This window comes from Drosophila grimshawi, unplaced genomic scaffold (assembly GCF_018153295.1).
Source record: "Drosophila grimshawi isolate 15287-2541.00 unplaced genomic scaffold, ASM1815329v1 contig_1006, whole genome shotgun sequence".
Taxonomy (NCBI): Eukaryota; Metazoa; Arthropoda; class Insecta; order Diptera; family Drosophilidae; genus Drosophila; species Drosophila grimshawi.
This window is the reverse complement of record NW_025062489.1, coordinates 670,575-697,410: the sequence shown is the minus strand read 5'-3', so window position 1 is coordinate 697,410 and position 26,836 is coordinate 670,575. Positions and strand designations below refer to the sequence as shown.

The following is a 26,836-nucleotide window of genomic DNA, read 5'->3' as shown; positions in this document are numbered from 1 at the left end:
TATGAACTTTGGAATGAGGTCTGTTTGTAGATAAAAAAGAAGCCTCCTAATTATTTAAATGCTCGCTATTATTAAATATTATAGTATTATATTGTTACAACGAGTATAATACTTAATATTGCAATAAATATTGATAATTGGGTATTTAAGCCATTTAAATATCTAATATCTTTGAATTTCTTTGAATCTGACTTGCCATTTTGTAAACACAAAACTGCATAATTCTGCAAAACTTTAAAGTATTCCCCTTCAGCTCCCTAGTGGTACGAGAAACACCTCGCAAGGCCCTCCCCAATTGATTCGTTCGTTTCGAGCAAGACTTCTGTTATTTATAATTTAATGGCACTGATTGAAGTCTCTTGGTTTAAATCTTGGCTTTGTCTAGGCAGCTGTTTTGTCATTTCTAAAAATATGCCGCACAGTAGTGCCTGGGGGTGGGGTTGGCCTAATAAGGATGGAGCTAGAGTTGTGACACTTTATTGTGTGCACAAATTGATGACGTTGCTTGGCAATTTGTTAATTCATATTAATTCATGTACATATGTGTATAAGCAGAAATCTGTCAAACTTCTCTCCCTTCATGACTGCCACCGTCGCCAAACCCCTGTCCCCATTTTTGATTGCTTGCGCTCTCTTGAGTCTTGGCATCCACTTTGGCTGCACATCATCTTTGGCTTCTTTCGCATGTGCCTTCCCGTTTTATTTGTGTTTCTTTGACTTCATGAGCAAACACAAGAGCAGCCCCCTCCCCCCACGCATATGTTTCCACTCCTTCTTGTCATGCCACATTTTCGACGTTTAATTTCGAGTCATGATTCCATTGTTATTTATAGTCAACAGAGCGGCGGCAGCAGCAGCAGCAGCCACTCTAGACAACACTCCATAAAAAGCACTAACTAAAGCGCTAACGTCTCTGTGCCCCAAACCAAATGGTGGCACGCGATGAGACGCGTCGTCGTTTTGTCTGGGGTAGTTGCTGTTGTTGCCACTTAGCTGCTTGCAGCTTCCGTTGCGGCTTTAAATGCTGGCAATGCCGTAGAAATTGTAATTCAATTTAAGCATAGAGCTAGATAAAAATATAAAAACTTTGCAACATAATAGCGCAGTTTGTCATTTGCCTGCCGCCGCTCCAGTTATTGTTTTTGCTGTTGTAACTTCGTTGTCATCGCAGTCTCCCGAATGATTTTTCCATTAGAGTCAATGTCAATATTTGCTGCATGTTTTGGCAGCTTTGAAATTGAAAATGTGCTTGTTGCAAATTATTCCCGACATGGCTGCTGCTGCTGCTGCTGTTACTGCAACCACTTCCATCACCAGCCGCACTGTCTTAGCTTCGTCTCCCGCTTACAACATTTAAACAAATCTCGCGAACATTGCGGCGTCTGTAATTATGGCAGCTGACTGGTGCACGATGCATCCTGGTAATGTTGCTGCCCTCACGAGGGGCACTCGTCAGTCGACAGTTAGTGTGAGGCAAATGCAAGTAGTCAGCGTCTTCGGGGGGCGTCTTTTAAGCACAAGCTTTAAAACTTCAATTTACAAAACTATTTAAATTATAAGAATTATAAATGTACATATTAATGTGCATTTAACTGTTTAATCTATTTCCTTTTATTTATTATTACTAAAGCTATTATAAGTTATCTTCCATAAGAAGATCGTTGCATACTTTTTACTACAGGAAAGAGGTTTCATTTTGGCTAACACCACTGTCTGGCTTATGATAATTAACATAATTATCTCTAGTACACGCGCAAACAAATATCCCTAAAAGAATAAAATAGCCCTTAGAAAATTTACTTGACTCTATTTCTAAATAGATGAAAAATGTTCTGAAAATTAGAAAGGTTTTTTCTGTTTTTTTCAGACATATATTTGTAATAATTGAAAATATTTCTAAAAAGTAGTAGCTCTGGTTTTAGAAAAAAAATCGTCTCTAAAATTCAGACTACTTTGTTAGATGTTTAGTTGCTGTCTGCCAACTGCAATTGCTTATTATGCTTAAAACTCGAAAGGTTAATAACAAAACAATATAAATACAAAAATCTAAAATAAAAAATGTACTCTGGAATTATAAAAAGAGAAACCCCTGTTAAAAAAAATACTTCCATTTTGGAAATATACTTTGTGAATAATAAGATACATCCTTCTTGGCACCCAAAGTATGGCAACTTTTTAAAATTCAGGGTGATTTTTTGTTGAATGTTATTTTTGTATTCTTTCTTTCTTCCGTTTGTCTGACCTATGATATAAGAAATAATTATATATAGGAAACCACCTGGGAAACCATCGATGGTATACCCTAGTCTGGGTTGAGATGCAGCAAGCTTTTTATGTTTGGAGGCCGTAATGGTTCGATCACTTGGGAAACTCAAGAAACTCAGGGAGCTTCCGCTGAGACATGCCATCATTGTATATCACACTATCAGTTTTTGTTAGTATGGTTGATTTTATAATTATCATGCAGCTGCTTATTGCATCTTAAGCTATTTGCTTGCAAGCTGAAGCTGACGGCAAGTCACTGGCAAGTTGAACTTAATCAGTTTTGCAGCAAGATAAGGAGTGTGAGTTTGTGAAGGGGGGCAAAAACTTAGCGGCTCCTTTTGCTAGGCAAGAAACTAAAACAAAAGTTTAGCTGCTGATAAAAGTTTTAGAACAGCCCCCAGCCCGTTGCAGTGGACCTCACCCATTTGGGATTAGACGAGGAACTTGGTAATATGCTGAATTTAAAGTGCGACCTGATTGGCCCACAGCTACACGGCTGGCAATGGCAACACTCAGCTGCGCATTTCAGATTTTGCAACTTGAGACTATCTTGTGGATATAGCGTCGTCCTACGGATACTCCTCATCGGGAGTATATTTGGTCACATTGAGTTTAGTTGAGTTTTTGTCAAAAGGCAAACAATGTGCCCGGCAAGAGCTGCAGCATCAGCAGAAAGGGGCGGGGCATTATGTCTTGCGGGAAAAACCATCGCAGCAAGAGGACAAAGCAAAGATGCCGACAATTTCGCGAGAGCAAATATATACATATATTTATTTATATAAGTATGTATATATAAATAAAATGCATGAAGTAACAGCAAAAATAGTTGGAGAGAAAAAAGTTGTGCGGCTTTCAATAATTTTCCTTTATACCTTTTCTACCAACTAGACGGCACTTGACGGCAACTGTTTTTGACAGTGGGTGGTATGCGCCACGCCGTTCGTTTTTTATCTCTGTGGTGAAAATGTTATTTTTACGCTTAAATGGCGTCGACTGCAGCTGCCCGCTGTTCGGGTGAAATCCAAAATTTGTGATCGAGATATTCACTTCCAGCTAACAGTTCCACAACAACAACAACAATCTGAAATACCCAATTCATTAGGATGCGATTGCCTTTGGGGTCTACGCCTTTTGCCCCGCCCATTGTTAATTATGCGTTGGGAGGAGTGGGAAGCCCCACAGACTGCACAAAGTATAGCGTCTGGCTGAACGCCACCTCCTCGTCAAATTGCACATTGTTTTCCATTTTTTTTTGTATTCCAAACTTCTTTTTTTTTTTTAATTTTGCAAAAGGCTTTTGTGCAAATTTTGCCTGGGTGCAGAACAAAAGTGCATTCAAGTGGAAGTGAGAATTGGGGTTATGGGTGCGGGAGGGGGAGGGGAGGCGGAAAGAGAGTTTCGCAAATGCCTCTATCCATTCAATTGGCCAACAACAAAAGTGCAAAAAGTTGTCGCTAAAAGTGGCGCCATCTATTGACAAACTTGACTCAAGTAGAATGCAACATTTTTAAAACGTTCAAATGTTTAAGAGCTAACTCTCAGTTTCGCGGCAATAATTAAAATTATGTTGTGAGTGCTTTTAAATTGGATTGAGTCTTTTTCGTTTGAATCATCAGCGGCTATTGGAGTTAGTCTGAGTAAACATTGTATATTTTAAGTTAAGTAGAAACTACTTATAAGCTTCTTCTGGATGGAGCAACAATTTAATATTCTAATAAGATTAAAAATCGGAGTCTTAAGAAAGTCTTAGTTGAAAATGGCATAAAACAAATCATTTAAAACAATATTATATTCAACTATTCGCTTGATTAGTTTTAATAGTCGTTTGCCAGACGAAATAAGCTTTCCAAAGGAGCTCACAATGGTATAGTACTTATTATAATTTATTTATTATTACTTACATGAAACTCTTTGCTCCATAAGTAAGCTTGTGCTTGTATGCAGTCTTTAAAATAAAATTTGCAACTTGTCTGAATGGTTCTTAAATGTTGACACAGAATAAACGAAAATCCCATTTAAATATTTATTTCCATTCTGAAATCTCAGACAAACTTTTTATTAATAAGAAATAATGTTCTTTTTTGTGTTAGAACAAAATCCAATTAGGTTGAAACCACACCCTGGAAAAAACATTTGTATATCGTTTAGAATATCATTCGCCCTTTTTGTATGTGTGTTAAGCCAAACTTTGGACTGCAAACAGGCAACGGCGCTGCCAACTTTTTGATCACAATTCATAAACGTGAACAATTCGTTCGATGTCGCTAACCAATTAAGCGTGAAGCAACAATCCCCTCTCCACCTCCACCTCCACAACAACAACAACAACAACTAACAACCAACAACCAACAACAACAACAACAATAACAACGTCAAAGGCAAAGACAACTTTATCCAAATGCGCCTTAGAGAAACTCAGCGATGCGTTCGACGTTGGGAAAACTCGTGAAACAAACGCATACAACGAAAAATTGTGAGGAATTAAAAGCATTTTTCCCCTCTCATTACTGCGTGTGTTCTTTTTGTTTCATTGCCGGCACTTGCAAGTTTTTTCATTATCTCGTCTTCTTTTTCTTCTTCGTGTATTCTGCTTATAAATATTCGATTCCTTATAAAATAAATGCGCCACAGCTGATAGATCGCGCAATAATAGAACCTGTCCTAGCTACGTCGTACGTCTTCAACCGATTGCCACAAATCCGTTAGACCGTTAGATAACACTATACCGAAAATTTATAAATATTTTTTAGGTATATTATTCTTTAAAGTCATTTTGCTTGCACGCAATCACAATGCTTATTTACAAATTCCAGACAAAATTATTGCACGTTTTGCACTATAATATCTCTCAATTTGAGCTGCAAAAAACTTGACTTTATCAACTTCGAGTAACTTCTATCAAGCGATCAAACTTAATTCTGTTTGAAAATATCGAATAACATTCACAGAATTGTTTGTTGTATTGTGAATTTGCAGTTGTTAATTATAAAGGTTATTACAATTAGCTCGGTAAAATAATTATACACACACTTCTAGTAGATTAGAGAAAACTGTGATGTGCCTTTAAGGAGTCAGTCAAAAGCTAGTTGTGAAGACATAAACAATAAACGATTATATTCAAATAACAGATGTACATATATAAATGCAACTCAGGTATTGCCTATTCTATTATTGGGTTTCAAATTATAAATATTGGTTTTTGCATAGGCATTACGTACATTTTGAGCACAGTGTGCGTCTGCCCTGCTCCTTTAAGATAGCTGCCATTTTAATAGGCCTTTGAATACAATTTTCTCGCCGTAAGAGTTTTATATACGCAAGTCTTAATGCAATTTTCGTGAGTTCACTGGAAAAAGGCACACACGAATGACGAATCATCTTATTAGATCAGAAGTTCATTGCCATGATATGCTGGTCTAAGGGTTGGGGGTTGTTTTCCAATATAGGCAACAAAAAAAAAACAAAAAAAAAAAACACTCGGTTTTATAATAATTCGCGAGGCAAAACTTTTTGTGTATAAACCGGTTTGGTGGTGGGCGGAGAAGGGTAGGGCGTTGATCGCGAGTTCTGTTGCTGCTGCTACGGCAGCTGTTGAGGGTTGTTTTTGGGCAGCCCTTACAAAGTTCTTTGTTATTCGCACCATAAACAAAAAAGAAAAACAAAACATTAAATCAAATATTTAAGACATTTAGTAATCACGACAAAAATCACTTTGATAATGCTACAAGAAGCAAGTAGGCAACGCGTTCTAAGACAATTCAACAATTGGTACCGTTCTTAAAAACTGAGAGAAGCCGCCGAACGACGTGCACGACTCGAGCAACTCTGAAGCACTGAATCGGCTGCCAGCCAAGTCTCAACCAACAAGCACCAAGTACCAAATGCGAGTGAGAGGGAAATTTGAGTGGTGGAGGTGGGAAATTAGTAAGTGTGTGTGTGTTTCATCCTAGACAGCTGAGAGAGGGAAGTTTTAGCGAAGCGAAGCGAACCATTTGCCATGCGTGTGTCTGTGTATTTTATTTTTGGGGTGGCAGGTAATTCATCTTGTAATATATGTCATATATCACACTCTGTGGGTGCACGTACATTGTGTGCACACATAGATACAAATATAAATATAAAATAAGCACATATTATAGTACTCTAACATATCTAACACACTAACCGCAACAATAATAAAGGGGCAAACTTACAGCAAACATTACCGTTCATTTTGGCCTTAGTGGGTTATCAGTTATCGGCCATTTCGCCAATAATGCGTCTGGTTGTCGTTCGTGGTTCGGTTGGACATTTAAAATGGAAATGAAATTTATAGCAATAAAATACGTAATTCAGTAGCAGCCTGCCCCTTGCCCCTGCTTCCCGATCGAAATGACTCACGCAGGGATGACAAAGCTAACGGTATTGGGTTGCGACTGCTTCTTAAGGAACACTACGTGCCAAAACTTGAAAGCATTTTTCTATTTTTATTTTCATGGTTGCAAGGATTGACAATTTTGGAATACTAAGAGTTATTTGCTCTAAACATTTTTCAAGTGATTTCTAAAGTATTTGTATCATATATTAACCACGTCACTCAAAACTATGCCGAAGCATTGTAAATTGTCAAATATTCATTCATATTTTATTTTTTATTATATACACATATGAAAACATTTCAAGGTATTTCATTGGTCATTTGACTCTCATTTTCCTAACAAATAAAAGTACTGGGTAGATATGAAAACTCCAAGGCAAGGTCTATCTTGCTGCTAAAATCTTGTATCTTGTATCGGAGTGGCGTCAATGACTTTGCCAACTTTCACCAGATGTGTGAGCGGGCTGAGTAACAGACCAAACATAAGTCACTTTGCCATCCTTCCGGCCAGAAGTGCGTGTCATGTGGCATGGAGTGGAGCGTGGCTTAGTTGCATGTCAGTTGTCAGATTATGTGTCGGAACAACACTGAGAACAGCAGCAGCAGCAATAGCATCTTGCCACATCTAAACAATTTATATCGCACGCTGCTGCCCAAATTTTGTGCTAGCTCTTCCAGCTGAAGGCAACCCGGCATATTTAATTTAAAAGTATGTACATCCATGTAGCATGTTGCTTGGGTTGTGTGCCACAAGTTCATACCACGAAGTTTGAAGCTCTTTCGCTGATTGTGTACGGTTGGTGTCAACAATTTCGCTGATTAAAAAACAACAAAGCAGGCAGCTGGCATCAGGCAGTGAAAGCAGCCAGTAGAAATGAGAATTGGACGCCATATGAGATGATGCGAAATGACTCAGTTTCATGGTCGTCCTCGACATCCATCAGAACGCCAGCCAGCATGAACATTATTGGCTAGACGCATTCAACAACAACTCTGAAGAAAACAAATAACAAAAAACTATAAAAACAAAACCCACGAAAATAAATCAATCGTTGGGTTTCCCGAAGATAAAATACCCTTGCACCAATTTTAATCATTTTGATCAATACCAAAAGTCAACCTTTAATTTTCATAAATTAAAGCCATTGTATCATGTGATTTATTTCAATCAGTCTAACTGCAGCAAAGAGAATAATTGTCTAGTTCAATTTAGTTATCAAAAATTTACCTAATGGGGTCGGATAAATAAGGCATTTCTAAGCTATTTTTATTTTATATAAAGAGCAATAGCAGCTAAGCTGGAAGTCATTCAGCTCATTATGTCTTCGCATTACTTCAAAAGTTATTCACGTATTTACAATTTAGGATATATTTTATTTAGTATGTTAAGGATGCAACAATGCAGAAGTCTCTTGGAAATCAGAGCTTTCAGAAATTTGTACAAAATCTAAAGTATTAGTTACAAAACGCACATTCTTGGATATAATTAACATGACATGTTTCATATAATATAATTTTAATTATTTATTCATACGAATTACAATATGGATCATCTCGAAAACTGAAGCACAGGGTATAATAAATTACCACAAACAACAAAAAAACCTTCCTCGGTATGAGTGCTGAAGTGAGTAATACGCCCCGAGTAGACTGGCTGGCGGCCAAATTACAACTAGAACTACCCTTAGCATTATTATAACCCTCATCCTAATATTTACGCTCACTTCTGTCTCTCTCAAAAACGCACTCCTCGCGTCCAATAAGTCACTGATTAAAGCACCATTACGAGCATTTGAATTTTGACCATAGCAAATCGCAATAAGGCCCTAGCACAAAGCTGGGCACAACAAAGTATCTGCTGCAGCAATGATGTGGCACATCATTCACATTGCGGCAACTGTTGCATAGGCCCCGTCGCATGGGGCGCTATTTTTAAATGCATATTAATGTGTGGAGCCAACTCGCACAGCGGCGCGCCAAATGATGTCGTCGACTTGCTGATGAGTTTTAAATAAAGAAATGCAACAGAGCAATACAACAACTGCGCGAGAGTGCCTTAGTCAAGGCATTAGCTCAAATGGCAGATACCCTAATATACATGCCTGATTGCTAATACTCTATTAATATTAATTATAATGCATTTATATACAACTTTAATACATTTTAATAGTACAGCTATTAATACAGCTCTGATATATGTATATTTGATATATGTATGACAAAATAGTCATCAAATCGGATGGCTCTTGTTTTTACACCTATCAAGATAAGTTCAAACTGTAAGTCAAATATCGATATTTATCGATATTATTAAGCTGATTAAGTGATAGAAAAAGAGGCAATAAGCTGGCTGGGCATATACGATTATGGTTATTTAAGCTCAGATCGACTGGTTCATATACGGGCAGACAGCTGTATGGCAGTACATCGCTCCGGCTGTTGAGGATGATCAATCCACATATATATTTCTACAATGAATACAATATATACAATACATAAAAGTAGTATTATATACATTGGCACAATATGATGTTATCCTTTTATTTTAAGTTACTTTCTAATGGACACAGGGTATTGTAAAAAGACCACTTAAGTCGAGAAAAATCCAACGCATAAAACGCATTACATCTTTCAAATGTGCAACGGCAACGTCGACCCCGAGGGCCAACTGTGAGTGGGCGGGCGGCGGCTGCTGCTATTGCTGCTGTTGTTGCTGCTGCTGCTGCTTCTGCGGAGGCGGCTTCAAGCGAAAGTGGCGCCGTCGCCGTCGACGTCTGCATCAACGTCAACGTCATCGTCATCGTCTGCGCTGCAGTCTGATGACGGATGCATGCATCATTAATTCAACTGAAGCAGCGCACACAAACAACAGCAACAAAAACGGCAACAGCAACAAAATGAGGCAAACGCCAACGCGCTTTTGCTTCTTCATTTTGTGAAGTTTTATGCACAATCATTGTGAAAAACGGGCTATAACGGAAAAACGGAAAATGGTTTACTCGATTGGTCCAATACGACGCATAGATGCGCTTAACGTAAGAAATCTATAAAAATCAGCAGCGATGTCAGAAATGCTACATGGTGTAAAGTTGAAGGAGTCTCCGTATATATGTATGTTGGGAAATCACAAATGTGGTAGTCTATATATAAATGAAATAATATCAAATTTATAAATAATAAATATAAATTTAACATCGAAAAATTTGTATAATAAATCTGGGGGCATTGAAGGTAAATTAAGTAAAATGTTCATTGTTCAAGATAGACTGCAAAACATTGAGAAAACCCAGATAAAATCCAATTGGGCAAAAAATTGTTAAGCTTTAGTAGCTCTAATAATATAATTATTATTTAGTATTTTATTCATTCTATTTTTGATAATGTCAATTTGAATTCAGTTCGATAAATTTGGCTTAGATCATAGCTAAGCCCGGTTTGAATAGGCTGGCAAAAAGCATTAGTAAATGAAATCAGCCTTTGGCTCACATCTGATGTATGGTATAACATGCAACTGCAACTGCATCTGTAACTGTTTGTTTTGTTTCCAATCCAATTCAATCAACTTGGCGCTTTGTTTGCGCAGAGATAAATGGCCACTGTGCTCGAGTTGATTAGTGTTTGAGGAACGAGAATGCGATGAGAGACAAGCGAATTGTGGATGGAGCATAATGTGGCGCATACATACAAGCCATACATAAGTGCTCTTGCATTGCCCTAGGATGGCACGTGCCCCAGCAGCGAATGCAACGCGAATGTTGGCGCATCAATCGTCAACTCGTTGGGCAGAGCGCGGTGGCAAGAGCCTCATGCATTCGATCAACTCATGCAACACCCACGTAGCACGTTAATTGATTTTGCAGTTTTGTGGCTGATGAACTGGTTGCATGTGTATAAAAGGGGCAACAACACACAACAACCACAACAAACTGCAACAAAGCGATGACGACGCACAGATAAGTGGCTAAATAATTGAAAAGTCCCATTAAAAGATTGACCCAATTCGCCACCCCCATCCCCATCCCGGAAGGGTTAAAAGTTCAAATACGAAGTGCGAATTTTTTAATTGAATTCTGTTTACAAGCAGCTGGGGAGACTGGAGAAAACTGAAGCGGACGGTGGGATGGTGAGCGCCATAAATTATGCGAAGAGTTTCTGAGTGATTTTGAAACGCTAGATAAATATAATTGTATTTTTTTTTTTTTTTTTTGAGTGTTATGAATTAATTTCAGATATGATGGTGGAATGGGGGTTTGGATTGGGTGAGCTGGTCCCTTTTTAGTTTTAATTTTAGCCAACTAACATGCACGAAGCGTAAAATTAAAATAAATTTGTTATGTGGCTGCCATGGGCTCGTGCAGCTTGCTGATCCGTTCGTGCAATACAGCGGCATCCAGGTGGGCGTTCCAATTAGACAACCCAATCGAATACAACACAAAATTGAAATGAGAATTTCAAAAATGTTTCAAAAATCATTGGGATCTTAGCTAATTATAGCCCATATAACGTGACACCATTTGTTTTAGTAGCAATATAGTACCCAGATTCTAGAAAATATCATCTATCGCTGGCATGATTGAGATTTATTAAACGCCACTGCATGATATAAGGCAAATCAAACATGTAACACAAACATATTGATAAAGTCAAGGGCAAAATAGTTAAAGCCACAAATTTTGAGCTTACAAATATTTTCAAAATGAAATTTTCTTTGTGAAGCACCTTTGCTAAATTTGATCATTGTTCTCGATTGTTGACTCTAGTTCGATTTTATTCCTTTCTTTAAGTGTTTTCGCTAAAAATTATGTGTGTGCCTTTCAGCGCCCTCGAAATAAGGAATGGAATTCTAGAATTCTTCACCAGAAGCAACAGCTGAGTCGATCTACAACTGTAGACATCAAATTTAGAATATAAGCTCTTGTTAACGAAACGCAGATTAAAGTACAAATTGTTCTGGAATACATACGGTTATTGCAATCTTTAATGAAGGTTAACACTTTAAGATATTTTTGACGGTCATATTACATGTGTATATGTAAACGCCTATTTATAATAAGTCGAGAATTCCTGAGAGCTCAAGCTAGATGGAAACAGTAGTTTTGACAGGCTTACCTTTTTTCTATAGTTATCCATTCATAAAAATGGTTCGTTGCACGGGTCTTAAAGTTAAAGTTGTTATCGTTGTAATTATCGTTGTTGTTATCGTTGTCTTATGTTAATGTTGTCAGTTGTTTGCCAAAGCAGGTGGGCGGAGAAAGATTTGGCTCATTTGTCTGTGTGCAGCTAGTGGAGCTGCCGCTGCTCCCATTTTCTTTGTTTGTGGCGGCAGCAAACGCAGCAGCGGCGACGCTTGGCAGCCGCGCGGCGACAAAGCAACATTTTATGACATTGCCTCAGTCATGGGTTAATAACAAATTCACTTCAGTTGTGGCTGTAATTGCTGCTGTTGTTGTTATTGTAGCGGCTTTTGCGTCTGGCAATGCCCCCAAAAGCGTTGCCCGCCGCTGGCAATGCTGAGAGCAACAGCAGCCAGCGTACTAGCGAGGCAGCGATAGAAAGAAAGCTGTTCTTTGCACTGCCCTGTTTATTGTTGTTATTGTTGTTGCTGCTGCTGCTGTTATTAATTTGCCTAATTTGTATATTCACGTATACATGTACATATGTGTGTATGTATTTTAATGCAGTCGTTGCTTTTGTGTTGTAAATGGACGTTTCCTATTGTGTGTCGGTTTTGATATGTTTGTTTTGCTATGTTTTTGTTGTAGTTTTTCTCTCTCTTCCTGTATTATTTGTTGCTAACTGCTAACAATTGGCATTATTTGTTAATGCATAATTCACACACACACACATAAACACACACACGCAAGCGTATTTTTTTTTTGTCTCCTTTGCTGTGCGTTGTTTTCTTCCATTGCCTTTTTGCTTATTTGCTTTTGCTTTGTGGCTCGCCAATCAGCTGTCTGCCATTGACATGTGCGCGCTCTCGCACTGTTCTCTCGCTGCTGCTCTCTGGTATTCTCTCTCTCTCTCTCTAGCTTCGCATAGGGTGGCACTCACACATTTACTCACACACATACACTCGCAGCCACATGCACGTTGTAACTGTAAATAGCTTATTTGTGTGTGTTTGTAGGTTGTGTATATTTTTGCGCAATACAATGCGAAATTTGGCCTATACTTTACTACGTTAGGCACTTTTGGCTGTCAGCAACAACAACACACATACATACATAACACGCATACAAACAAACACGTTGAAGCTACTGGAATTTTCGATTTAAATAGTTCTTGAGCATTTTGAGCAACAAACCAAACTTAACAATTTCAATGTTTTTGTAGTTTTTCTTGTGCTCAGTTTTCGATTTCTTTCTTGTTTTTTGTTTGTTGAACACTTATGTATTTAATGCGTGTGCCGATTTGGGGCCACCCCTCGCGCCTTTCACTATGCACTGAATATTTAACTTTTTTCTTTTTGCTTTTTACTGTGATTTCTTTGAACTTGCAACACTCGCAACACTGCGCCGAGCGTCGTCGTTGTTTATTGTTGTTTTTGCTACTGCTTGCTGCTGCTTTTGCTTTCGCTTTTGCTGCGTTTGACATGCAGTTAGCTTGTTGTTTTGTAGCTTTGGGCTGCAGCAACTTTTTGCCGAAATGGTGGTCGAAAATTGTTTAAACAAATTGAAACGCAAAAATAAAAGGCAGCCCGAGCAGCAGCCTGTGTCGGAGCAGCTACAAGTCTTCTTTTGCACAACTCTTGCGCTGTGCTCTTTTTTACGCTGGCCTATCGTCCGCTTGCTTTAGCTTCCTTTCCTCTTTCCTCTCATTCGTCGTTCCATTTCTCGTTCTCTCAGTCAGTCAGTAGTCAATCGGTTTTTTTTCGGTGGTTGTTTCACATTTTGGACTTTCTTTTGATTCTTAGCGACGTTTTCTCTCCTCTCCTCGCCCCGTCTGCTTTAAGAGCTTATCCTTTGCTCAGGATGTGCGCACAGCTGTCAACTACATAAAAAGCTGCAGCTCGGCATAAGACTCTCTGGCTTGCAGTCGCTTGCTCAACAAACGCACACTTAAAAATCCATTCCACGCACTCACTCTCTCTCTCTCTCTCTTTCTCTCTATCTGGCTCTCTCTTTCTCTCTCGCTGTCTTGCTCTCTCGGACAGCTGCTGTTGCCTGTCATCGAGCTTGAGGCGAAGCAACCCCCGAAAACAGCGCTTACAGTTTGAGTGCCACTGTGTTGCCGCTCAAGGTTTGATATGCATTCTGCCAGCTGTTTGTTTTGTTGTTTGTCATTTGTATTTTGGCACTCACGCACGCACGCACGCACGCACGCGCGCCTTTTCATTGTGTTTTGGTTTGCTTGCAACGCCGGCGTTTTGCAACACTGCGCAATATGTGCCACGTGTGACTTTGTGAATGCAACAGAAATCGCATCCACTTAATGCATTTTAAAGCCTACAAGCAACAAACAGCCATCCCCGCCCCTTCCGATAACACACGCCGGCAATGGCAAGCTACCGCACTTCCTGGGAGTTGGGGGCTGCGTTGCACCTATTTGCCACTGGCGTTGGGGTAGATTGAAGTGTGTTTTTTGTTTACATTTTTGTCTATTAACGCATAATTCATTTGATTGCCACAAGATACACACAAAAGGGGCAAGAAATGCAAGGTGTAACAAGTAGCGTATGTGGGGGGAGGGGTGGGGGGTCCTCTGAGCAAATAGATAGTTGAAAAATATATTTTGGATTTTGATAAGGCTTATGACTGAGGATTATGACTGAGAAAATGTTGTTAAAGATAAAACCGGGTATGGAAATATCTTAGAAGTGTAAGAACATTAATAAAAAATTGGAAAAGAATCAAGGAATTTATGTTATGGACTTCTGATCAGCCGTATTATCCTTTAGCAGTATCTAATAAATTAGATTCTTATACTCTAATCAACAATAATTAAATTAGTTCAATGCATCGAAAACTAAATTGATTAATGATCAAAACGCAGCTCAAACTGTAAGAATTATGATTTAAAAAAAAAACATATTGTTTTTTAGTTAGTTAGAAGACGTATTTTGACAATTCAACGAACTAATTTAAGTAACTTTTCTAGTAAAAACAAAATAAAGACAATTTTGTTAACTATAAAATAGAGAAAAAAAAAATAAACCAAAAAAGGGAATGCTCACGCCTATTTGATATTCCATTAGTGCATTTTGATGAGTAATCCTTTTGGTTCTTGTACAGTTACATACAAAAGAATGACTCGCTCACTTCTCGTGGCGTTTAAGCAATGGCTTTAGTTTTGGCTAATAGTTCATGATGAGTGATGCATTTGATAATAATGAAAGCCACAAAGAAATCCAAGGAAGGGTTCCCCCTCTAGGTAGATAACTAACATCTACACACACACACACACACCAGTGTGCTGGCAGGCTTTAGAATATCATCACTGCGAATCATAGTTTGTCGAATGATGCGACTGATATGACACGGGGAAGACACTACATGCGAAAAGTCCTTAATCGTCATTAACATGGCAATGACCAAGTCGATTCTTGTCCTGAGTAGTGTAAGCTTGCCGAAATGACTGATAGGATAATGCTTCTACCGTCTCCGTCCTGTTAAAACTTGGCAAACCTCCAAGCACGTGTTCTGGTGCGTCGTCATTAAGTTGTCGGTACAGGTTCCGGCAGGTTCCCTGCATGCAAAGATAACCATGGGATTATTACGTATTTGTGCAGCGACCAGAAATAAAGACTTGGAGCTTGGACCCATTAAAATGAGTAACACTAATAGAAATTCACAAACACAAACAAAAATGAGGGTGGCGACGCGTTCGCAAAACGTGGAACGATGTTGACATCTCCAGTATGTGTGGCAGCGCCGCGCCAATCTGGAGAAACCAACGGATAAAGAAATAAACCTGGCGAAGCAGCATAGCATAGCGCTAAGCGACCTCGGCCAAGAAATTACGAAGCTGGTGGAGATGCTAGAGGATGGCAAACGGCGCACTATTCACCAACTGATGCGGAACTGCATCTTCTTAGACCGGCGGTAGAAGTTAAAAGGAAATAGGGTGCAGGAACACTCCACGGTAAGAGGAGTAAAAGAGTAGCCGACTCGGTTGCTCCCACAGGGAACCAGGCTACGAAGGAGGTCAAATCCGTTGGAGAGGCACAATATAGGCGAACAGTGGAGGGAAGTCATCCCCAAGAAGATGTCCAGAAAGCCAAAGATATCAGGAATCTGCAGGAAAAATGCGCGCCCAGACTCCATAGCAATTGCGGCAACAAGTGAGGCTGGTTATGCTGAGATACGCAAGGTAAAAGCAGACGATAAGCTGAGCAAGTTTGGGAAGGCGGTTACCAGGATAAGGACTAAAGGGGTGACCCAAAACGGTGAAGTACTGCTGCAACTGGATAAGCCAGCAATGGATACCTCGACCTTGTGGGTTATACTCTGGGTGAGCAAGCAGAGGTTCGGTGACCACGTGACATCGGATCCAGGAATCTGGATAAGATCACGATGAAGTAGGATATTCGCGACGCGCTGCGAAAACAATTAGTCTTGGAGATATCCCTGGACGATATCAATACGATACGGGCAGACCCAAGCAGCAACGATTAAGCTACCAGCAAATAGCGCAAAGAAAGCGTTGTTGGCGAACTCGAGAACAGGACAGGTGAGCTCTGGACGTAATTCGAGTACCACCGTATCTGTCTAGCACTGTATTCAACTACCTATCCGGCAGGATTTTGGCGTATGATACAGAAGACGACCCAAGGAGTTACGCGGTCACAGCAGAAGATCCACAGGGTTCAGTTCTAGGCGCACTGTTGTGGAACATAATGTACGATGAGGTACTTAGGCTCCAACTACCTCAGGGTTGCAGCCTCATAGGCTTTGCAGATGACCTGGCACTAGTCGTTGTGGCCAAGGAGCACAAGGTGGTAGAGACGGTAGCGAACGCGGCAATAAAAATTGAGGCATGATGGATGCAGGTTGCGAGCTTGGAACTTGCCAGACATAATACAAGCAGTAAAGCAATTGAGTACATACAGTGCAAGCCAGTAACGACGTTGTCTAATCTAAGGAGTCAATAAAATACCTGGGCGGCATACTGGACAATAGCCCTGCTTCCGGCCCCACATCGAGTAAGTCAGCCAGAGAGTGGCCAAAATGCAAATTGTCCTCTCGCGTATGCTGTCCAATATTTGGGGCCATAAACCAGGGAGACGCCTATCGCTCGCGAGAATGGTAGCCTCCATCCTACTGTACGCGGAACCGTTTTGGGCAACGGCAGTGTCCAATAAAAAAGGGCTGCGAAAGAAGCTCTGCATCCTACTAACTGAGTGCGCTACGAGTAATTTCTGGCTTCCGCACGGTCTCGGACGCAGCGTCAATAGTCCTGTCAGAAATGGTTCCAGTGGACGTACTAGCCAAGGAAATGACGGAGATTCGTACTAGAGCGACAGCAGCGGCGGACGCTATCACAATGGTGACCATTTGAAGGACAGTGAGAGCAGCGACGATGGACACCTGCCATGAAAGATGGAGAGCGGCGAGGAATGGAAGATGGACACATCGGCTAATCCCTAACCTAGAGGAGTGGATAGGGAGGAATACAGGTGCAGTAGACTAGCATCATTCTCAGATTTTTAAAGGTCACAGCGGTTACGGGAGTTATCAACACAGATTTAGGCACGAGAACACCCCTACCTGAATGCCATCGAAAATCCAGAACATGTGCTCTATCATTTCCCGAGATTTAGGGGGCTACTACCTCAGGGCCCCCACCGAAGACCTTAGTCCAGCACAGGATGGAATCTCCGTCATACTGGAGAGAAGTCCGCAAGCTCATCATAGGCATACAGGAGGATCTGAGATTATGCGAAACTTAGCGGCGAGTGACGGAGAGTGCCTGGGCAACTTATCCCGGAAGTAACACTTTACGGTGATACCGCGGGGGATTGGGGATGTGTGTGGGGGATGAGTTTAGTACGAATGCATTGATGTTGTCTTTGAAGCGTGCATGTAGTTAGCCCGGGCCTTCTGTATCTCCAGGAGACTCTCATCTCCAATGCGTACACAAAAAAAAAAAAAAAACAGAATTCAATTTGTCACAGTGGTTGGCAATACTAACGGTTAAGCAATACCTAAAGCTAATGCTAAAGCTGAAGCTGAAGCTGTTGAGCTCACAACGATAGCCGTCAATACCGCAAGCTGCAGACGAGATGCAGAGATAAACTTGCCTGCAAGTCGGAAAATATTTGTATTTCGCCTGCTCTTTGTATGGGGTGTTTGGAACGGAAAGGGATACGGGGCCAGGGGTATGGCTACGTTTTACCGTACGGTTACGGTTGAGAGTTGGAGTTGGAGTTGGTAGCTGTTCCCCGTTGCGTAGGTAAAGCCAAAATCCCCATGGGACTTGTTAATGCAAACAATGCGCATTTGATATTGAAAACGCGCGTAAAACGTATTGGATGAATTTAGTGGTTAGGTGGCTGGGTGCTTGGGTGGTTGTGTGATAGAGCCACCCATTGTGTGGCTGTCGCATTCGGGGTAGTTTTTATAGGGCTCTGGTTTCTGTGAGCATTTGTGTATGTGTGTGTGTGTGTGGGGAGGGGTTCAAAATGCTTGCCAAAAGCCCAGCATCACTTGCAACCTCACGAATTTTACTAAAGAAAGTGGGCAGAGAGGGAAAAAGCTGTCTATTTTGGGGTTGTGTGTGTGCGGGGGTGTGGGGGGGGGGTGTCTAGTGTGGAAGCGGACAGCGTACGCAGCGTTGCATTAATGCGAATTTCCGGGCTCGGAAGTCGATTTATGCAAGTGCTGGCTACGTTTCTGGGGACAGTTGGTGACAACATTTTGTTGCTCGGCTTATTGTTGGTGTCGCTGTTGTTGTTGCTGTTGTCCTTGTTGTCATTGTTTGTCCGCAAAAGCCGGTATTGTTTGTGCTTGGCTTGTTCGTCGCTTGTTTGCCCGCATGTGCCAAAAGTTTTGGTGTCTGGCCGAAAAAAAAAAACTAAGTCAACCCAAAAACCCCAGCTACAAGGAAGTAAGCTAAAATGCAAAAAATAAACACGAGTCTAAAGTTACAGACGACAACTTTTGTAACCGGACTGAGCAATGCACTGTTCCCAGCGTAAAAAGAGTTTCAACTTGAGAAACAGATAATTTGAACTACAGCTTTCAGCATTTTTACTTGAGAAATAGATAACTTCAACTGCAACCTTAAAGATATTTATTGACTTGACAAACAAAGCAAGCAAAGCTTCAACTGCACTTTTAAGCCTATTTTGCCTTGAGAAAAGAGAAGAAAAATTCAAAGGCAGCTTTATAGATATTTTGAAAAAGCAAAAATTCAAAGGTGTGAAATCAGTTGAGAAATTACGAAATTTTACTATAGAGTTACATAAAATCGGTATGCCCAATTTGCACAGTCTGAGCATAGGGCATTAAAAACTGTTGTGAGTGTGGCATTATTGTCATGTTGTCATGTAAATGCCGCACGCGTTTAAATGCTTTAACTGGCTTCTAATGAGGCGCCTCCTGCCCGAGGCAGACTTGTGATATCTGCTGTCATCTGGCTGGCTAGCTGGCTGAGGATGCTACCCTTGTTTTAATATCCTGCATGTCCTCTCTGTGGTTAGAAGTTGGGACTGTTGCTCTGTCAGAAGTCATTTAATGACTTACCTTATCTTCAGCTTCCTCAGCGCGTTCTTCCGCTTCGATGACGCGTTGTTCGAGCTCCGTTAGCTGCAAGTACAACAAAATTGAAGGGCGTATAAGTAAATGTGTAACAGAACAAGAGACAGAGAGATACATATATATATATATATATAGAGAGAGAGAGAGAGAGAGAGTGAGAGAGTGGGTGGGGGACGGGGGAGAGAGCGGATCAGATTTTCAAGTTACTTAAATGGAGGAAATGATGTGCAAATAATCGAGTTGCCAAGTTTATCAGCACATGCCACATAAATTTAATGGGTCAAGTGACGTTCATTTATATGTTTTTGCTCTTAAATATTACAGTCTCAGATCTGACAGCAGCCAAAATAAATACAATTACAATTGGAGCTAACAGCTTGTCTTTGAAGAACACTAAGACTAACAGCAAATTTTCGAAACTAATTAATTTCTGTTTGCGGCACAGAATCAATTTGAGTTTGTGTTTCACTCAAAGTTAAGTTGGCAAGTTATTAAAATATTTATATTTTTTTATAGTCAACAGTTTGTGTTCAAATATTTAAAATATACATTCAGTGGCAGCTAGAAGTTATTAAATTATTTCATATTTGAATGTTGGTCAATAATATTTCACAAGGATAAAAACTTTGCAAGCAGATAGTGCTTGTCATATATATGATTATTTCACCACCACGACAATTATCAAATTTAGTGTTGATAAACAAAATAAAAATATTAAGCAAATGATCATCTTTTTCTTTATTGCTGATAATTATCGATTTAAAGATTTTTGATTGCAATCACAGCTCAACTAGGGTAAGGGAACTGTTAACATTCAAATCTTACGCCTACCACTTGTCAAATTTTTAGTAGCATTTTTAAAGCTCTTGTGGAATGCACTTAATTTGATTTAGTTTCACAAATTTCTGTCTAACTCCATTGGAGAAGCTTTTGCATTAAGCTTAATTGTAAAGTTCACGGCGCAACGGAGACACGCACCAAAAAAAATCCCTGTATTTGGTAAGTGGTGAGATTTGAAAAAGCTTTGACCACAGCAAGTGTGTTGAGTTGCGCTTGACAAGTGACAGGTGGCGCCACTGGTGCTGTCCCTTCACTCTGACCTTATGCAGCATCCACATCACTTATGGAGTCCCACTCCCATACCCACACCCACTCACTCATTCAATCACTCAGTCAGTCAGTCAGTAAGTCAGTGAATTAATCAATCAATCATAGCAAACAATGACAAACGATTTGCGGTTAGTAAGGATAACGCGGCATGTGCTGCTTGGCAAGTCGAACTTTATAGCTTGGACGACGGCGCCAAAATGTCTGTCGAAATTGGCAACACACAAACAACACTACACATTATATATTATATAACACTGGCCATTTCCTTTTTTTTTTGTTTTCTTGTTATTTGTTTTTGGCTGCCACACCTTGCTGCACGCCATTGCCACCACTTGAGGCAGCCGCAGGCAAGGCAAGGCTAGGCACTGCCTACCCCTACCACGGGTAGGCGGGAAGGCACTTGTCAGAGCAGGTCGAGGAGTTTAGTTTGCTTGGGGTCAGGTCACGTGGCTTTGACTAGGCGGAAATGCTAATCTCGCACTTTTAACTGCTCAATGGTTTGCCATTAACACAGGCCCATAATGGATATAACGGATATAAAGGATATATAGGAGGCAGGCAACCACCTCGCCTCACTTTGTGGGTGTGTTCTGCAATGGAGCACTCTTGGAATGCCATCAATTAATCACAAGAGTGGCCCGCGAGACGAACAACCATCGACGTTCATGTTAAAGACCTGATTCCGTACTAAGCATTCTATCCAACCGCCCAACTCAACCACCCACTTGTGGGAGGAGGCAACCCACGATTTGAATGCTTTGAGTGCATTAATTTTCGCTTTTTATGGCATTTAAGTGGCCATTCAGAGCGTGAGTGAGTTTTGAGAAGCGGCTTCCATTGATTGATGGCTGCCAGAAATATTAACGCCGATGAACGCCGAAATATGGCATAAGCATGCCGCAAATGGTTAAGATAGAGATATAGATAGAGAGAGATAGAGATAGAGAGATATAGAGAAGCAGATAGAGAGAAAAAGGCAGAGATAGAGAGAGGTGCTAAAATGGGGCTGGGTTCGAGTTGAGTGCGGTTCAAGGGCTGCTTGAGAAACGTTATCGTCTCCATTAAAATGATGGCAAAATGTGAATTTAATGGCTGTTTAAGCCAACTAACGTCCATAAGTCGATAATGATTAAGATCATCATTCTAGTGGCAAGCAGTTAATGAGGCATTGTGAGACAAGCAACAAAAGTGTTGAAAATACGTAACAGATCAATGCATTTCGATAACGTATTAATAATGTTAATAACCGATAATAATCGATACCCCAACTACCACCTTTATATATGAGAAATATCGAATAATCTTTCTTCTTTGTCTAACAGTCAAAACCAATAACATCACTTTGCCGCTTAAAATCCCAAGTAAAGTGTATATATTCTTAATCAATATCTGTAGTCCGTCCGTTTCTTGATGAAACTTGGCTCTCTGGCCGTCAATTTACTGCAGGCAGTTTGAACTGGAAGGATCGGATCACTATATCATATAGTTTTCATAGCGACACAATCAAACGATTTAAGAAATAGTTTGTTATATATATACATATATGTATATGTATATGATATAATTTTCAGGTATTCCTAAACTTACTTTCTTTTTTTATAGGGTAATATGCAAAATGCACAGAAATGAATACATTTTGGTATTTACAATGTTTTAAAAATAAATAATATACAAATAAAAATAAAAGCAGGACATTTTGAAAGTGAGCAAATTTTCACATTACGAACAAGAGGCAGGTCAATTACATGAAATGAATTTCACAATATTTCAATTATACTGTTTCCACACATGCTTAATAGCTCATAGCGAGAAACCATTAAGAAAATGGACAAGTGCGTCAAGCGAAACAGCTGTCAATCATTGTCAATCATAATCGGTCATATAAAACTGTTGCACTGTTTACAGCTGCACATCAGTTGAGTGGAGGTGATTGGAAGTGGATTGAGTGATGTGCGGAAAACTGAGCAAGCTCCTTAGCTGCACTCCAACGGTCAAGCAGGAGGAAGACCCAAAAGAGTCGATCACAATTCAGTTCAATTATTTGGTGCCACTGAGCATCTGAGTGCCAGATCAATACCAGCCGCTGCCGCCGCTAATTTTGCCAATTGCAATGGTCAAACTTATTATTATAAATACACACACATAAACGCTCTATAAGGGATATACGAGTATAGCAGAAAGATGCATGAAGGCCACGTTAGGCTATTAAAGAGCAACCTAATAAAGCTAAACAAATGCCCCAAATGCCAAAATATTGATAAGCTGGTAGGGATGGGGGTGGTTGTGTGTGTGTGGGGGGGGGGGGGGGGCGGTGGGGGTGGGTGCTTGAAAAAGTTGTAGCAGCCAAAAAGCAAATGGATTAGGCCAAAAAGTGCGAGCTGGTCGAAAGTTATGCGAGGCTTGCGTGCGTGTAGGCAACCAGGCAGCAGCAGCAGGGGGTAGCAGGGAGTAGAAAGTAAAGCAAGTAGTAGCAGGAGCAGCGGAAGCACGAAATCAACTATACACTGAAAAACTATTTAGCGTATTCGCAATCTGGAAAGTTTGGATATGGACTAAATCCAGAAAAATAAAGGTTATCTTAGGCAAGCCGAACTGAGTTAATCCTTGCAGACAGGAGTTAACATCGAAACATTCTTATTTTTACGCCATAAACAAATTTGAGTTATTTGTTTTCTGTTTCACATCTGAATACTGCATATTTGTGTAGTTATTCTGTATCGGTGAGAATAACATGTATTCTTATAGATATCAAAATGCTACTCACTCATCTTTCGATTTCCGATTTCTCCCATGGCAGCTATGTTATGATATAGCTTGGCCTTTGGCAAAGGGCCAAGTTTCAACATGCTGACTTTAATACTGAGCGAGCTCAAGTTATTCGGAAAATCGGTTTAAGAAATTTGGACGGACATGGCTTTATCGATTTGATAAGTGATGCTGATCAAGAATAGATATACTGGATGGGGTCGGAGACGTCTCTTTAAAAAGTACATACTTCAATTATTATTATTATTATTATTATTATTTTTATTATTATTATTATTTTTATTATTATGATCTTTTTTTTACAAATCTTGTTAACATCGCACAAATTAAATTAAATAAGAATTTCAAACAACGCTGTCAAACAAAAAAAATATATATAATTATCAATCACCAAATAACAGTGTCTTTTATTTCAACTTTAAGACATTATTCAGACATTGGGTGTTGGGTTCTGTCTTTTCATGCACATTAATGAATGTTGCATGAATGTTGTGTGAATTGGCTTTTTTGAAAAACACAAAATGTGTTTAGACTGCGAACGCCCTCCGATATATGTATCAATATAATACAGCAGTGGCACAGTTTAAAGTGATACTAGATTTAAAGTCGAAGCTTTGTGACGTGGGCTTGTATTTTTATTTGAGTGTAGGAGCTTGAGGGCAATCAAAGTAGGGGAAGCAGGGGCAGCAGGAGCAGCAGGGGCAGTTGTCAAGGTGTGTCTGACCCCAAATATACACACATACACACACACATAGAAAGAGAGAGTGAGGGGGAAATTGACGCCTGCATCATTTTAGTTATAGGCGCTACTGTTGCCAATTGGCAAGTTAATTAGAACTTTTGACCACGGCAACAGCACAACAAAAACACCGTCAACGATTTTGGCTCTAAGCAGCTGCATTTCGACTTAATTGCATGGTCGTTCTACAACTTGTTGTTGTTCTTCTTGTTGCTCATAACTGGCCCAAGTTGAAGTTTACAGTTTACAGCCGAATGGCAATCACAAATCTCATTTGCCAGCTACGATTGCAATTTGGGAACAAGCAAATTACCGCAACCGGAGGACAGAGAGGCAATCAGACAGACAGACAGACAGGCCGACAGCTCGTTTTGCTTGATGCAGGGAATTATACGGTCTGTGTGGCAAGTCAGACATGTGAGCATGTGTGTAACCATCAGTTGGCCAAATAGGGATTGCCTTTTTATACTTTGATACCGAAGGTATCATAGTATATTTATGTTGTGCATTGTCCGTTATGCTGACAGTCTGTCTGTCCGTCCGTCTGTATGAGCGCAACTCTTTTCAACACTCTTAGAGTTAAGGACTTGAAACTTGGAACATATACTGGTCTGTGTCCGCGTCAGACAATGTGTGAAAATTGGAGTGCTACGTCCACTAGGGGCTAGGAGATCGATAAAATCGATATTCGCAAATCGATAAAGCCATATATCTCCCTCAATTTTAAGGCTAATTGGTGTTAATTGATGTATGCCACGCCCACCTCCACCGCACCCCGCCCCTGAAAATTTTAAATGGGTATATATTCCGCAGTTTTCGAGTAAGAGCCGTTACATTTTTTTGGATATTTAACTGGTAGCCGCCTTTGAGGACCAATAACAAATTTTTATGGCCATGCCTACAACTGCGCCCATAATCGGCCAGGCCGATATTTCAGGAAGTGTAAATCGATAAGCCCGCATAATTTCCAAGATAAAGTGATCAAACTTGGAAGGTAACTTGCTGGTAACCTCCTCTAAGGATCGGCAATTAAGCCACCCCACTCCCACATCCACCGTTCCCAAGAACTTCGGCGGAAGCGGATTAATATTATGATAATCATATAATATAATAAGAAAATGCTATATTAAATTAAATAAACTAAGCATCATAAAAAGTATTAGAGGGTTGACAATTTATTTCAAAAGTTAACAGAGTATAACGTAGTCTGCATAGCTCTCCCATTCTATGCTAAATTTGAAATAATCTTTTTAGGGAAATAAAGAAAAAATACTAATATCTTTTACATCGAATTTAAACCGATTACGATACGAACTAAAATTGCTTGAAAGCAAATATGAAATTATTATTATTATTTGATTATTGAATATGCACATTGTTTCAGTTGTTGCAAATTGTTTATACGCGTGAATTCGTGCATGGGACAACATGATAATAACAATAGAAAATCCGATACGCAGTGAGCTGAGTATTTGTTTGTTTGTGTGTGTGTGTGTGAGTGTGTGTGTGTGGGAGGATGTAAACATTTGACATGCGGATTAATTTGTCGTGATATTAAATTTCGATCCATTTCATTTATGTAATTTATGCATATATTTGTACATTTTTTGTTTTCAACCCGTATTTACTTTGCAGGCGTATTTTATTAGCTGCCTCCTGCTCAGGGTTTTTTGCATTGGTTTTAATTGCAATAAAGTTAATTAAAAATTGTTGTAATTGAATTTTTGTGGCAACTTTGTTGCACTTGGTCTCTGATTATTTTATTGCTCATTTGCATGCTGTCAATAAAACATTTCATTTTCTAAATGAGCACCTTAATTGAAGTCAACAACAAATACATAAACACAACATTTAATCTTTCATTAAATTATCAGCTCGGGCAGTCGGGGATCATCATAGCCCAAGTCATCATACACGTCCACATCCGCGTCCTCAGCCATCTCCATCTCCAGTTCCACGTGCACCTCTAAATTCTGCACCGATTCATAATCTGGCTTAACCGTTTCGGTCAAATTTATAAAAGCGGCAGCATCCAATGTGGGTGGGGCGGTGGCACTGTCTGTGACAAGAGACTGTGGCACTGTTGCCTCTGGACTGGACATTATGATCGCCGGTGGATATATGATTGATTTTCTGCACGTGAATAAATACCGTAGAAGAGATAACAACATTCGGAAAACCATTGCTGCTCCGCACCCAATGATAAACTAAAATGGGGCTCAGTTGTTATTTGCTTTTTTATGTGAGCCACATCAGAACACAACACAAACCTTTGTTTATCCGATGGCGTTGTTGTTGCTGTATTACAGCTGGAATTCGATTGGATTGAGCACCAAGTGGCACAGCGTGAATGTCAGCTGCTTTTCAAGCAACTGCTTGCTAGTCAGACAAATTAAATTTTCTTCTTTCTTATAGACTCAACCAATTAAAAATGAGTAAAAGCATAAAGTATATGTATTCCTTATCACGATCAACAAGCGAGCCGATTTAGCCATGTCCGTCCGTATGAACACGCGGATTACAGAGATAATAAGAACCAGACATTTCAAAGTTTGGAATATTGGCTCGTATTATATTATCGATAAGTGCCCCTGTTTGGCGAATATTGATATATACATATTTATTTCCGAGAGCAAAAAGAAGGCACAATTTTAATGGCATTGTGTGTGAGTGCTAACTGCAGAGTCCCGATATTGACGATTGCGATATTTAGGCGTATTTGTTTTTTACCCTTCAGTATCTGTTCAGAGTATAAGAAATGGGATAACTGCCACAACTGCTTACATTTGAGTGTGCGCAGATTTTAAAGGGAAATTTGGCAATAAAATGACAGTATTTTAAACAGCCGGATATCCCTTAATTAAAATAGCCGATGCCCAGACTAACTGGAGGCGATGG

The 26,836-nt window shown here is 39.9% G+C and overlaps 1 protein-coding gene across 3 annotated transcripts in view; it reads right to left on the bottom strand.

Annotated features, from left to right (window-relative positions):
• Positions 1 to 26,836, bottom strand: part of LOC6565318 (uncharacterized protein CG43867) — a 126,511-nt gene that overhangs the window by 15,995 nt on the left and 83,680 nt on the right. For 2 of the 3 annotated variants that reach the window (XM_001990913.3, XM_032737971.1), the window contains one exon: positions 19,309 to 19,371. In XM_001990913.3, the coding sequence (XP_001990949.2) occupies positions 19,309 to 19,371 (63 nt within the window). Of the gene's footprint in view, positions 1 to 11,731; positions 11,785 to 19,308; positions 19,372 to 26,836 lie in introns of those variants that run through there. The other variant, XM_043214844.1, reaches the window with a different exon arrangement.